We start from the raw sequence: 13,271 nt of genomic DNA, 5'->3' as shown, positions 1-13,271 counted from the left end.
AGCCTGGAGAAGGAGCTCAGCAGCCTGCCAGAACCTTCAGGGAGGTCACTGAGAAGTTTGAGCCAAGATCTTCACAGCAGCACATGAACTGATGATGACACACAACAGCTGAAGTGAGTTGAAATGAGGGGTTTGGGCTGGATATATGGAAAAAGCTTTAGCTCTGAAGGCAGTAAGGTAGTGAAATAGCTTGCTCAGAGAGGCTGTGCAGTTTCTGCCTGTGAAAGGCTTCAAGACCAGATTGGACAGACCCCTTAAAACCAAATGTGTCCTCAGGATTGACCCTTCTTTAAGCAGAAGGTTAGGGACTTCTGTGAGTCTCTTTCAACCTGAATTACCTTCTAATCCTATGACCCTATGAAATGTCCTGTGTGAAAAGGAGGATCCCGGGGGTTTTGCCACAGGCTTGTACACAGTACAAGTGCATTCTCTGTCTTGTTTTTGTGGGCTGTGTTATTCATTACCAGTGCAGCAAGAGGAGGGTCCTGTTATAACCATCTGTAGTAAATATTGATAGCCTCAAGATAAATGCCATCCCAGTGTTCACTCTGCAGAGAAAACTGGTCAGACATTTGCTCCAGGGTTTTTCCCCATTAGTGAAACTGTTGACCTTTCAAGATGTGAAATACTTTAAACAACCCAAACCTTCAGGAAGTTAGTTAATGGTTTGTGCTGCTGCTCAGGAAGCAAGTGTGCTCTTTCCTGCTTATATAAACCTCTTTTACTGTTTGTACAACTGTTTTGAATGTGGAGCCTTCAAGACCAGCTTTCTGTTGAATCTAACTCACAGGATAACATGCCAAGGTTATTCTGCCAGCTGGTCTTGCTGCCATCCTTCCTCAGTGAAGAGAGAAGCATTTGCTTAGTGCTGGCACATGTGTGAGTGTACACAGAGCAATTTGCAGAAACTTGCTGCCCATTTAGTGTGGACTTGAAGCAAAAGTCAAACTCTATCTTCAAAGCATGAATGGTTTTGCAGACAAGAGGCTTGTTAAACCTTTCAGGCTTGCAAATCTTTCCCTAGGTATTATTGACTTAGTCCTGCCTCTCCTTGTAGGACATGAATCAGGAGTGCCAGCAGGTCTCTCATCTGCTGATACTTTTGCCCAGATGTCAGGGCAGTGAACACGACTACTAATGCCCTTGCAGCATTTGAATCTTTCCTCCTCCCCTTCTGCAGTAGCCCAGGGGGATTATCCATACCTTGTGGGGCTACCATTAGTTCTGCAGGGCTGGGACAGGGTCTTTCCTGGCCCTCAGCACTGTGACCAGGGCAATTGCAGGGGTGTAAAGACACTGAATGAGCATAAGTCTCTTTGCCATCACCCAAAAGGACCTTTGAGTAGGCTGAAGCAGGTGGGAGCTTTCTTAAAATGGCCTTGAAATTGTATTTGCAGCATAAGTGGCTGTTTCTTGTAAAACTGTTCATTTTCTTCTGCTGCAAAACCTAAAAGGCTCATTCTTATTCCCTGCTGAATCTTTGAGATTGATGTGGACTGCTGGAGAGTCAGCTTTAGAACAAGGGCTGGTGGCATGTCAGTGCTCAATGAGATAGATGGTCAGAGTCCCAAAATTAATGCTGCCTTCACTTTGTGCCAATTAGACTGTTCCCCATTCTCCTCCCTCTGCCACCAGACTCTTTGTACATCAGCATTTCTCTCCACTAGCAGCTATTTTTAGGGAATAAAGCTGGCCTGGAAGACTTTGGTTTACTATGGCAGGCTCTGAGCCCTCACTCCTATACTGATGCAGCCCCCCTCCCATCATGGTGTGCTCTAGTGGTCTCCAAGCCTCAAAATGAGCATCAAGCATCTCAGGACACTACTGCTCACTCACATCCATTAGCTGCTGAGTGCAGGTGAGGTGACTTTTTCAGCATTGTAATTGGTTTCAGCACAAAGTCAAATTTAAACCCCTTTTTGTCGATGGCTTTACAGGAATTGTTTTTTTGCAGAGAGGCTCAGAGGCCAATTTTTCATTACTAAAGCCATTGCTCTTTCAGATTATGAAATATGGCATTTTGACAAAACTGATCCGCTGAGATTAACTAGTTCACTCAGGCACACAGGAACCAAGTTTGCCTTTTTCTGCTTCATGGGTGTTTAAATCAAAAAAATTACTTCGACAGCATCTCAAAAGATTTTGTGTGTTGATTAATCTGTTAGACTTTGCATAAAGACCTACTGGGGGCTCAGAGTCCATCAGGAGAATCTGCAAGAGTTTATGAAGCTGCCCCTCTCTGTTCTTAATTAATTATTTAATTCACTGCTAGGAATGACTTCTCACTTAGGTTTGAATTTGCAAGTTTGGATTTTTGTTGTTTTGGCCACTGAGAGCCTCCAGCTGTCTGTCAAATCCTTCTGTACAGAGATAGCAGCTCCTGAACCTTGATCTTTATTGCTTGGCATTTGATAATGACCTGCAATCTGTGCAGGTTCATTTTAAATGCCAGCCTCCAAACCATGGCAGTTCAGTGTCTGCCCTGAGAGCAGCTTTGCTGGCCTGCCGTGGGGTGCAGGGGGCAGAGACCAGCGAGTGCCTCTCCCAGCAGACGTGGTGCTGCCCTTTCCTGTGCCACTGCCTGCCCTTGCCCCAGCCTGCGGTGCTGACTCTCCCTGGCATGGCCAGACCCTGCCAGCATGAGAAGAGATGAAGCTTCAGCCTGACATCAGGGATTGAATGACTGTGGGTCACAGCAGGGAGGGCACAGGGGGACTGGCACAGCTGGGCTGTGTATTCAGGCAGCTCAGCCTTGGGAGATGTGCCCCGGGGCACTTAAAGGAGTGGTTGAAACCATCTCCCTGTTCTTTATCAGGTACTTGTGGTGGATGTAAGAATAGGGCAGTGTCAGGGGAGTGGAAAGAAAGACTCTTTGCCCAGTATTCAGTGCTGTGACAGTGCAGAAGAGATTAGCCAGCCTAAACAAGGTTCCCAGGAAGATCCCAGGACGAAGCATTGGCTGTTCTGTTTGTGAGCACTGGTAGATCAAGGAGCAGGCAGTCTAGTAAGGTTTCACTAAAGCTGTATCACATAAAACCAATCAAATGCTGTTCTTAACAGGGCTGGTAGGTCAGAGGAAGGGGATGTAGCCCTTGCTTATAGGTTAACTTCAGGAACACTGCTTTATCCTATTCACTGAGGCATGCAGGGGGAGCCAGGCTGGCAGAACTGGTGACTGACAAGGAATTTAGCTTGGATAAACAAGCACTTTCTTGCAAAACAATGTCTTGGGGTTTCCAGAAGAGGCCAAATGGTCCTCTGAATGAATAGCAGCCCTTCTACATGCTTAGGCTTTGCTTTCTTACTGACTTGTGGGAGCTGAGTCAAATCACCTAAGGCTGATGCTGTTTCCCTACCATGTGAAATTGGGAATGACCCAGTTCTTGCTGAATGAGGAAAGGATAAGAGATGCAGCCCTACAGTTAAGTCAGGTGACAGGCAGTCTTTTCCCTGCTGTGTCATGTGCCCTGAAGCATCAGGCTGGGATGCTGCAGGACAGAGAGATGTGCTCAGCCCTCTCCCATACCTCAGAACATGCAGCTGGCTCCTGGCTGGCTCAGCCCAAGAGGTGGATTTCATACATGCCTCCTCATCCTCCAAGCAGAAAGCTGCCTCTGAACATACCTGTAACAGAGCTGGAACCTGTTTTTTCACCAGTAGCATGAAAGTGCCAAGAAAGGCCATGAATTTTATGATCAGGACCACTGAGGTTTATGATTCCTGTGTTGTCATTGCAGAAGGCAATTAATGTTTTCTGAGTCAGGTCTCCTTTACTCCTGCCAGGACCCAGACTGCCCTGTGTGTCAGAGGGACCAAGAACTGTCTTGCAACATTCATTTGTAAATGAAAAATGTCCTGCTCGGGAAAATTAACTGTATTGCAACCTGTTCTTGTTACAGTGGCATTATAGAAATCAAACAAACGAAGGTCTCCAGTGCAGAGCAAGCTGGGCTGCCCTGCCTGCCCCGTGCCTTTGGCATGCTCCAGTAGCTGCCATGGTGCTAGACAGAGTCTGGGGGTGGCCTGCCCACTTGTTAAATGTATTACCTGAGAGTTTGAAACAAATCATCTGTGGAGCTGGCGAATGGATGAGGGATCATGATTCAGTCAAGAAAATGAGGTAAATCGATCAAAAGGACAGTGAAAGCCAAGCTCTGAAAGAGATGTCAACTGCTAAAGGGCAGCATGGTATTAAATTACCCCCCACCTTTTGCTCTTACACTGATTTTATTCTTTGTTGCCAAGTTACCAGACATATCTGCCTTGTTCTTACACACACATATATATTTCCCCCCAGTCTTGGTTCTGGATGCCATCAGGATGTTTTTGAACATGCTAGCCCACTGCTGGGGAAGAAGGCTTACAAGACTGGAATAAAAGCTCCAGCCATGGCAGATTCAGTAGTGGTTTGAGGACAAAATAAAGACAGTGTCAGTCAAAGTAGCCCTTCAGCTCCCTTCTTCATGAGCCACAAAAATTAAGTATTTTGTTCTGCTGGCAGAGAAGTTCTGGCAAGGGTTCTGCTTCCCCCCACATCCCCTTGCATTTGCCTTCCTGTTGCCTCAGGGCAGGGAACAAAAGGGGCTCAAGTCACCCCAGAGGTGCCAAGCAGATGAGAGCCCGGCATGGTTTCAAGCTGTAAGTGCAGTTGGTAGAGCAGGTGGGGAAAAGTAAGTCCAAAACTCTGAATGTTGTTTGGTGCTGGAGCTGTGGTACTTGCCTTGGACATGCACTGTGCCATGCTTGCAGAGGAGCTGTGTGGAGCTTTAGTGGGGAACAGCTGGATTTTAGGAGGTGGAATGCATTAACATGACTTATAGACAGAGAAGCTGTTGGTCTGGATAAGACTGAGCTGGATTTCTTCTCTGGCTGTTTGAAAGTCAAGCATCAAAGCAGCTCTTTTATGTCAAACATTTCCTGCAACAGTGACACAATAGACTTAGATCCATTATTGCCATCAAGCACGAAGAGGAACTCTGTTGTTACTGTGATGGCTGATGATACTGTGTTTAAAATTGTTCTAATTGGATAAAAAGCATCAGAAACTGCAGAATTCACTTGGTCCTACCTCAGAGGAAGATGGGCTCAGTGCTTGTTTTCAGGGAATTAGCAGAATTGCTGCCCTTCCATCAAGAAATTTGCTTTGAACATCTGCCTGGCTTATCTACTACCAGCCTGTCCAGCACTTCAGTACTATGGGTCCAGGTTTCTTTTGATTGTGGTTGATACCAGCTCATAAGTCCCCATGCTGCAAGGAGCTGCTTAACTCAGCAGCTTGGGCTTCATTTGGAAGATGCTGCATCTTCTCCTGTGCTTTCTTGGAACAGGCACGGAGGTTTACAGGGATCATGAATAAAATTACTGTCACAGTAATTGGTTACTGTTCAGAGTTTTAGTCTCCTGTAGTTATGGGTGAAACAGAAGGGAATTCTTGCACTTTCCTATTTCAGACATTTTCCTATTTTTTTACGTCTCTCTTTGTGTCTTTTTCCATGTTTCTTGTTCTTGGAGTCTGATTTATGTTCCTTTAAGCAAGTGACCACATATTGTTCCGAAGTAATCTGTTAAAAAGAACTGAAATGCCCTTACTCACTGTTTTTTTAGCTCATTAGCAGAAAAAACATAAAGTATCTGCTGTGGTCTGCAAGCAGCAGGCACTCCAGACTCCTCACTTGTTTCTACGAAATCTGCAGAAGGTATTGAAATGAGCTTGTCAGGAGGCTTTTGCCTCCTTCCCTGCTGATGTACACCAAAATGGAAACATTTTTGAGGTCTGAAAACCAGAGGTTTGAGACCTTCACTCTTTAGTTTCTAAATTGCTCCTGGATGAGCAAATGTGGGTGAGCAAATGTGATGGCCCCAGGTCTCAGCACCTGCAGGGAGGGACCAGCCTCGACAGCATGAGAAGAGGCATGCAGAGCTGGCAGAAAAGAGGAGGACTCTCACTGGTTTGTAAACTCTGAAAGGATAATGACACAAGTAACATTTTATAAAAATGCCCTTTTGTACCAGCTGCCTGACAGTGTCTGAGTATCAGTTCTTGTCTGTGTGCTGCTGGATGGGTGCCTGCCCTGGAACCTGTGCTCCATGAAGGAGGGTTTGGACATAGTTCTGGCTCTGGTCATCCTGGCTCCCCATGAGTTTAATACTTGAGTCACACCTGGGGTTGGGTAGCACTTGTGGGTCATGGTTGCTCTTCTCTGGGTCACAGACTCTGAGAGGGCTCATCTGGCAAGACCTGAGAGGCCATCTCTGTGTGCAGGCAGTGGTCTTGGGGCAGAGGCCACCCTGGCAGTGGGATGGAGAGAAAACTGTGTGTTGTTAGTAATTCTCTGTGATGGGAGATCCAGTGGATCCCACTCCATAATCCTTAATTTCAGGGCCTGAGCCAGCAGAGCAGAGGTCTAGGGACTCTCAGACTAGGGGACTGAGTCTCAAGGAGAGCTGCAGGTTTTCAGTCTCCATTCTTGGGGCAAAAAGGCAGCTCTACAGATGGCGCTGGCCACATGTAGCTCTGCTGCTTTGCAGCACTGTTAACCTGCCTCAAGTGTTGTGGGAAGCCCTGTGCTTCTTTCAGGCTAATCCCAAAGCATCAGAAGCAGTGCTGCTCTGACCCCATTTCCCTTTCTCCTAAGAGTAGCTGTGAGTGTTTAAGTCAGAGCCTCTGAACTCCTCCTCAGTGCCCGTGGCCCAGCCCTCCATCTGGTGTGTCTGATAGGAGGCTGATGTTTCCAGCTGAAGAACTGAAATAGTTTGTTCTTTTCCACGATTCCCTTGGCAAAGGAAAACAAGCCCATTTGTTTAGAAGCTCATAAAAGAGGAGCTTTATAGTAGGAACATTCATAAACTTGTTTGCTTTTGACCTTCTCCACATTGCTGATGGTTTCAAGTTCTTGTCCCAGGCATTGTGCTTGTCTGGGCTGTTCGTGACATTTTTGAGAAACAGCCTCACCCAGAGTAATTTAAATTGCTCAGCACTCCAGCACTGAGCCTTTGGCCATGCCATCTTTCTCCAGTGCAGGGCTGGGCAGGATGTGTGAGGGGGGTATTGACAGCCTTACAGAGAGCAGTGCAGACCTGGCTGCCAAGAAGAAACCTAGCCACTAATTCCCTGCCACTTTTTTTTTCCCCTTAGATTAAATGGTGCTACTCAATCAGTGAGCATTTCCCAGGCTCTTAGATTACTAAATTAATAGAATGTATTCTATGAAGGCGAGAAATCAGATCTTTAATGAGTGTGGCTTGTGGGATACTGATATGCTTGAAAGAGTGCTTGTTTATTTTCTGAGAAAGTAAGACAGCAGGTGTAAAATACAAGCCAGAAGAGCCACCTTGATTTATGTTGAGAGGCAGGAAATTGAAGTTACCTGTGCTGGACTTTGAGACCTCAAGTGTCAGGTCAAAATTCACAATGTAATGCTGGCATCTAGTAATTTGAACAGATAAAAATGCTGCTGTGCTTTCACCTATGCTTCTGCTGACTAGGGAAGGGCTCTCCAAACTGCAAATCCTTGTCTGTGGCTGATGCTTTTTATTCCCTTCTGCTGTCATGGATTTCTTCAAAATATGTCTTGACAACCCTGTCCACTCTTCAAGCACTTTCCCATTTTATTTTACTTCAGTCTGGAGGCAGTGTTCCTTTTCTTATTTTTTGCAACTGTAAGACTTTTGTTCTCCTGCTCAGACCAAGGACATCACAAATTCCTAGACTTTTACTCCTATGAAGACACAGCAGCTCATGAGACTGCCTGGGACATGTGCTTGCACTTGGCCCAGCTCTATGCTATAAATGGATTCAGATAAAATTCACTGACTCATTGGTGCATAATGGGAAAGTACATGTAGTGATTTGATACCTTCCACACTCTTTGGAATAAGCTTTTGTAGAGCAGCATTGTCTGATTTCAGATAATTCCTAGATTCAAATTGTCAGCATGGCATACTGTTGAAATTACATGTTTCCTTTGTCTCTTAAGTGCTGGTAAACAAGACACAGCTGGAAGGAGGTTTACAAGTAGTTCAGTTCTAATTTCCTCTATATTCCCACTGTACTTGTTAGCATAAAGCATTCGCTTCCTAATTTTTCTGAAGACAGAAAAGGGAAGAGAAACAAGACTGAAAGTGTTCATGGTGGATATCAGGTGGAAATTCAGGATGCTGGAAATGGCTCACCTCAGCCCTGGGCGAGAGAGGCACATCATGTTTTATTAGCCTCTGCAGCCTGTATCAGTAACTGGAGCTAATTGCAATTATTGGGAGATAATGTTAAGTTAATTCATTCTCTGAAGCAACTGCCACTCTTTCCTCTGCACAATGAAATGTGCATTATTGTGCAGCTGGGGATGTGGCAAGTCTGTGCCACTGGGCCAGAGGTCTGAAGTCCCTGCCAGTGGGCTCCTGCCTGAGTGGGTCCTGGGGCCCCTCTCCCTCCATCCTCACCTTTCTTGTTTGCTAATTTCCTGGCACTTTTCCTGATGCTGTGGGAGAAGGACACGTGTGCAGGTGTAGTGTCTGGGCTAGAGTGAGCTGCCAAGCTGGCATTACCCCAGGGTACACTCTAATCATACTATCGCTGTCCCCATCACTTCCCCGTTACTTACTGGTTTGTGTCTTTATCATTGTTATTATTAAGCTGAAAATGTTAGTGAGTTCTGTAATAAGCAGTAATGACAATTTCTGACAGCATTCCCCATTTTGGGCATCAATCTGTGTTAGACTCTGATTTAATGCCTGTTTGTCTCATTACTCACACTGAGAAGGGAGATTAAGGTCTGTGGGGTTAGCAGTGCTGGCTCTGAGCCTTCTCCAGCCCAGATCAGCTGGAGCCTTGCCAAGGCTTGCACCCACAGCAGGGAAGTGGTCCTTGTCTGTGAGCCCCTGCAGGAGAGGGGCAGTTCTCAAAGCAGCAGCTGACTTCTGCACACTGGTTACTTAAAGAAGACCTGAGCACAGATGGTAATTGTGTGCTGTGGCTGGGACGTTTTTTCAACAGGACCTTTTCTTTCTGATTTCTCCAGCCATCATTCTGTCAGCAAGAGATGCTCTTGCCTAATTAATCCCTCTTGTGTTCTTTGCTTTTCTTTTTCCCCAGGCCCATGTGTTTGATCTGAACATTAATAAGCTTGAGCCTCTCTGCTCCCAGCTAGTGGTGACCCAGAAGAAAAATAAAACAACACACGTGCAGTTTAATCCTGCTGACCCTGTAATCATTGTTGGAGATGAACGAGGCCTCATCACCTGCTTGAAGCTCTCTCCCAACCTGCGCAAGAAGCCCAAGGTAAGGGTGAGCTGCGTTCCCCCAGCCACAGAAGGCCTCTGCAGGCCTTGTCACTGGCCCCTCTCCTTCCATGCAAGGCTGTTGGCAAAGCTCCTCTCTTTAGAAAGGTTCTCACAATTACCTCAAGCTTTTTGGGTAGGATGTCTGAGATGTTAAATCCTTGTGTCTGTTCCTGTTTGAGCAAGAGGACTCAGTTTGCTTCTGGTAAGGAGTGGGGACTGGTGGGAAGGGGGTTTACTGCCTCCAGTCATCACCAAGGTCCAGACAAGCTCTGGTCCAGAAGCTCTGCAGATGTTCATTTGTTTCCCAAAGCTCACACATTTTCTGAGTTTTGGGTTTTATTTGCAAAACTCCTTGAAATCAAGTAAAGGAGAACCCAACTCTTGCCCAAGCCCTCCCACACAAACCATGCTGCCTGTTTCCTTGTGCTCCTGCATCAGAGCCTGTCCCTGACCACCATGTCAACTTTCCTGTAAATGAGCAAGCAGTATCTAACATGTAAGGAGATTTGGGATCCTTGTCCCAAGTGACAGCAAGGAGATACATTTGCCTCTCTTGGTGAAGTGTTTTTTCACCCATCCATGAGGGCCAATTGTGAAGGATGGTAGCATCTCTTACATGGACCTATTACTGGATTTTCTTTCTGGTCTTCATCCAGCTATGAGTTGAATGGCTGTAAATGCAATGTCCTTTTACGCCCTTGCAATTCTCATATCCAGTTGTCTTGTGTTAAGTGAAGTCTTTCAGTTTCAGGCTTTTTAGAACTGATCCAAGAAAGCAATCTCTCAAGAGGATCATCTTTTATTTATGTGCTCCCAAATGTTTTATATACTGTACTTATCTACTGTGTTAGGCAGGGTCTTTGGCCAGGAACTAATCACACTAGTGTCACTCGAGAGTCTTCAGAATTATTTTTAAAAGGTTCCTGCAGCTGGCTGCCACTGGAAATGTGAATCTTCCCTGTGCAGAGAGGGCATAGAAAACAGTAACATGACACTTTGTCTGGGGCTGAGTTGTGGAAGCTGTGGAGAAGAATCTCTCATCTCTCATATGCTTCACACTTTTCTATTTCCTGCAAAACTTGAGACTGAGACTGTCGAAGCTCTCTATGTTGTCATTAGTTTGGCTCAGGATAAGTTTCCTTGGTGATTTATGAGTCCTTCCTGGACATGGATGAACAGAGTGTCTGCCATGGACCCTGCCTGTACAGGACTTGAGCAGGGAAGAGGAGTCACACACACACAAGTGAGGCTGCTCTCTTTTTTATCCCAGCTGTGGACTGATCAGCCCCCAGCAATACTGCACTGTGGGCCAGAGTCACAGAAGGGTTTGGGCTGGGAGAACACATGGAACATATCTAGTTCCAAACCCCTGCCCTGGGCAGGGATACCTTCCACTAGACCAGGTTGCTCAGAACTCCTGAGAACTCTCAGCAGAGCAGAGCAGAGGGGCAGAATCCCCTCCCTGCCCTGCTGCCCACGGGGCTCTGGGTGCAGCCCAGGACACGTTTGGCTCTCTGGGCTGGGAGTGCCATGGCTGGGCCATGTGCAGCCTCTCACCCACAGCACCCCCAAGCCCTTCTGGGCACGGCTGCTCTGGGGCTGCTCATGCCCAGCCTGGGCTGGTACCAGGGGTTGTCCTGATCGAGGTGCAGCACCTTCCACATGGCCTGGAACTTTATAATGTTCCCATTAGCCACCCCTCGAGCTTGTCTGGGTCCCTCTGGATGGCATCCCATCCTTCAGGTGTGAATTCAAATGTCTCCTTCTGCTCCTGGTGGCCAGCAGCTGCTTCCATGCAGTTATGGATGTTGTCATTTCTCTTTGCTGACCTTCTTTAAAGGCAAATTGCATGTTGTTGACAAAGCAATCTAAACTGTGAGTTTAGGAGTAACTCCAGTGCTTGCTGCTGACTGTAAACCAACATGTAACTACATCCCACACAAGATATAAATGGGGTGGAAATGGGCTCTGCTGCTCTGATGTTATTAAACTATCTGTCTTCTGCTGGCCTGGTTAGGTTGGGAGGACACTGAACACTGAACTAAAACTTTCCCACACATGTGGAGAGGAAGGAGGGATATTCAGGCACAACTGGTTGTGTGTGGGTGTTTCTTGACTGCAGCCACCCTGAAAGGTACAAGGATTTAAAACAGATGACATGCAGTGTGGTGGCAAAGTGAAGGATCTGGCCTAGCCTGCTCAGTGCCATAAGTGAACAAGTGGTGAGGAGATTTAGCTGATGGAAGAGAACGTTTTAGCAGAGGGACATCAAGCCCTGTCAGAACAGGCTGTGCCATCCAGTGTGTGCTCCTGTCTATCTCCTTCCTTTGCCAGCACCGGCCTTTGTGTCCTTAGCAGCAAGCCTCCAGCTGTGTTTGCAAGAATATCATCTCATGGTAGGAAGTCAGATACATTCCCAGAGTATTGATCCAGGTTCCTCCAAAGATCAGATCAGTGTGCTCTTTACACCCTTACACTCTGCAACCAGCTTTTCTCTGTAAAATTACTCAACTTTTCCCTCTTTTCTGGGATTCCCCAGGCTGGAGCTGACAGTCACAGGACTTAGAGATCTTTTTGTAAGTTAAGAGGGTCCAAAACTGTGCAGAGGAGACCTGACATCCCAGCTGCCCCCTTGCACAGAAAAACCTGTCCATGCCTGGCTCGGTACCTGGGTACCCCAGGCTGTTCTGGCAGAACCCAGGATGCCAAAGGGACAGGGCAGTCAGGGGCCCATCCAGGTCCCACTACCCCTCTGTTTCACACTGGTGCCACAGGGGATTGCCTTCTCAAACAGCTGGGACAATTGCTTTTGACAAGTAAAACTCTCAGACAAATCAACCTGTTTTGGGAGAACTCTAATTAGCCACATCATTCCAAACCCTAAACTTCCCCTAAAAATAGACACAGTGCTGTCTGCTTCATGTTCTGCATATTCCTTAGCTATTGCAAGATAGAGCTTACAAAAGTGACTGAATTAATGTAATCCTGGTGAAATTTCAGCCATTTTGAGTTAATTGGGTTTTGGCTGTTAAAGCTGGTGTGGTGGATAAGTGGAAATGGGAATGATAAGGATGCTTTGGTTCTCATCAGACCTTGGCCCCTTCCTCTCTTCATGTCCTTGAGCAAGGAAGGAAGGTTCAAGTTCTCTTTAAATAATTTGCAGGGTTGGCCTGCGGCTTAATTAATTCATGTTCGTAAAACACTTGGGGATCTTTAAGAAGTTTTATTTAATAGTCTGAGTTTTTGCTGTCAGCTATATTAGCACAGTCTCATTTATGAACACTTGGCAGAACAAATATGCCAAGGGGGAAACTTCTCAAAAGTGCTCAGGTGGTGTTTTCAGAAGTAACTTTCACCAAGACACATAGTAAAATCTTTAAAAAAGGTCTAAAATTCCTTGTGAGTTTTGGCATCCTAAACTCATAGTGGCTCATGGGAAAAGGTGAATTTCTTGTTGAGAGGAAGCTGGGGACAGAGTCTGTGCCACCCATCAGGCACTTGTGTCGAGCACACAGAGAGCACAGGGGTACAAGAGATGTCAAACACAGTGGGTGTCCATGTGCCTGTGCCATGGGGAATTGAGTCCTGGATATTGCTCTATTGAGTCCTGGGTATTGCCATGGGAATTGAGTCCTGGATATTGCCCTACCCCCACAGATTGAAGTCTCTGGGGCAGGACACAGAGATCCCCTTGCCCCAAGCTGTATTTATTTCCGTGAGGTGAAACTAGTTTGGGTGCTTCTGCTCAGAAGTGGGGGACAGAAATGCCTGCAGTATTTTGAGATGCAGCAGTAGGAACAAGTGACTCTCTGCTGTCATCCAAGCCACTTTTAGACTACAAGCGCTCTTTAAATATTGCAGCGGATGTCAGGCAGGAATTGTTTAACTAATAAAGTATCATTTCTAATTTGTAACGACCTTGGTGGTTGAGTTCACCCGAGGGAAGCATTGCTGTAAGAAGAATCAGTTTGGGGCAGAGCTGTTTAATTAGT

At 46.4% G+C, this 13,271-nt stretch overlaps 1 protein-coding gene across 2 annotated transcripts in view; it reads left to right on the top strand.

Annotated features, from left to right (window-relative positions):
• The window catches only part of DNAI1 (dynein axonemal intermediate chain 1), a 135,738-nt gene that overhangs the window by 97,619 nt on the left and 24,848 nt on the right, over nt 1-13,271 (top strand). For both annotated transcript variants that reach the window (XM_058043987.1, XM_058043986.1), the window contains one exon: nt 9,092-9,277. In XM_058043987.1, coding sequence (XP_057899970.1) covers nt 9,092-9,277 — 186 coding nt within the window. The remainder of the gene's footprint in view (nt 1-9,091; nt 9,278-13,271) is intronic.

Source organism: Melospiza georgiana, chromosome Z (assembly GCF_028018845.1).
Source record: "Melospiza georgiana isolate bMelGeo1 chromosome Z, bMelGeo1.pri, whole genome shotgun sequence".
NCBI lineage: Eukaryota > Metazoa > Chordata > Aves > Passeriformes > Passerellidae > Melospiza > Melospiza georgiana.
This window is presented reverse-complemented; position numbering and strand designations above follow the sequence as displayed.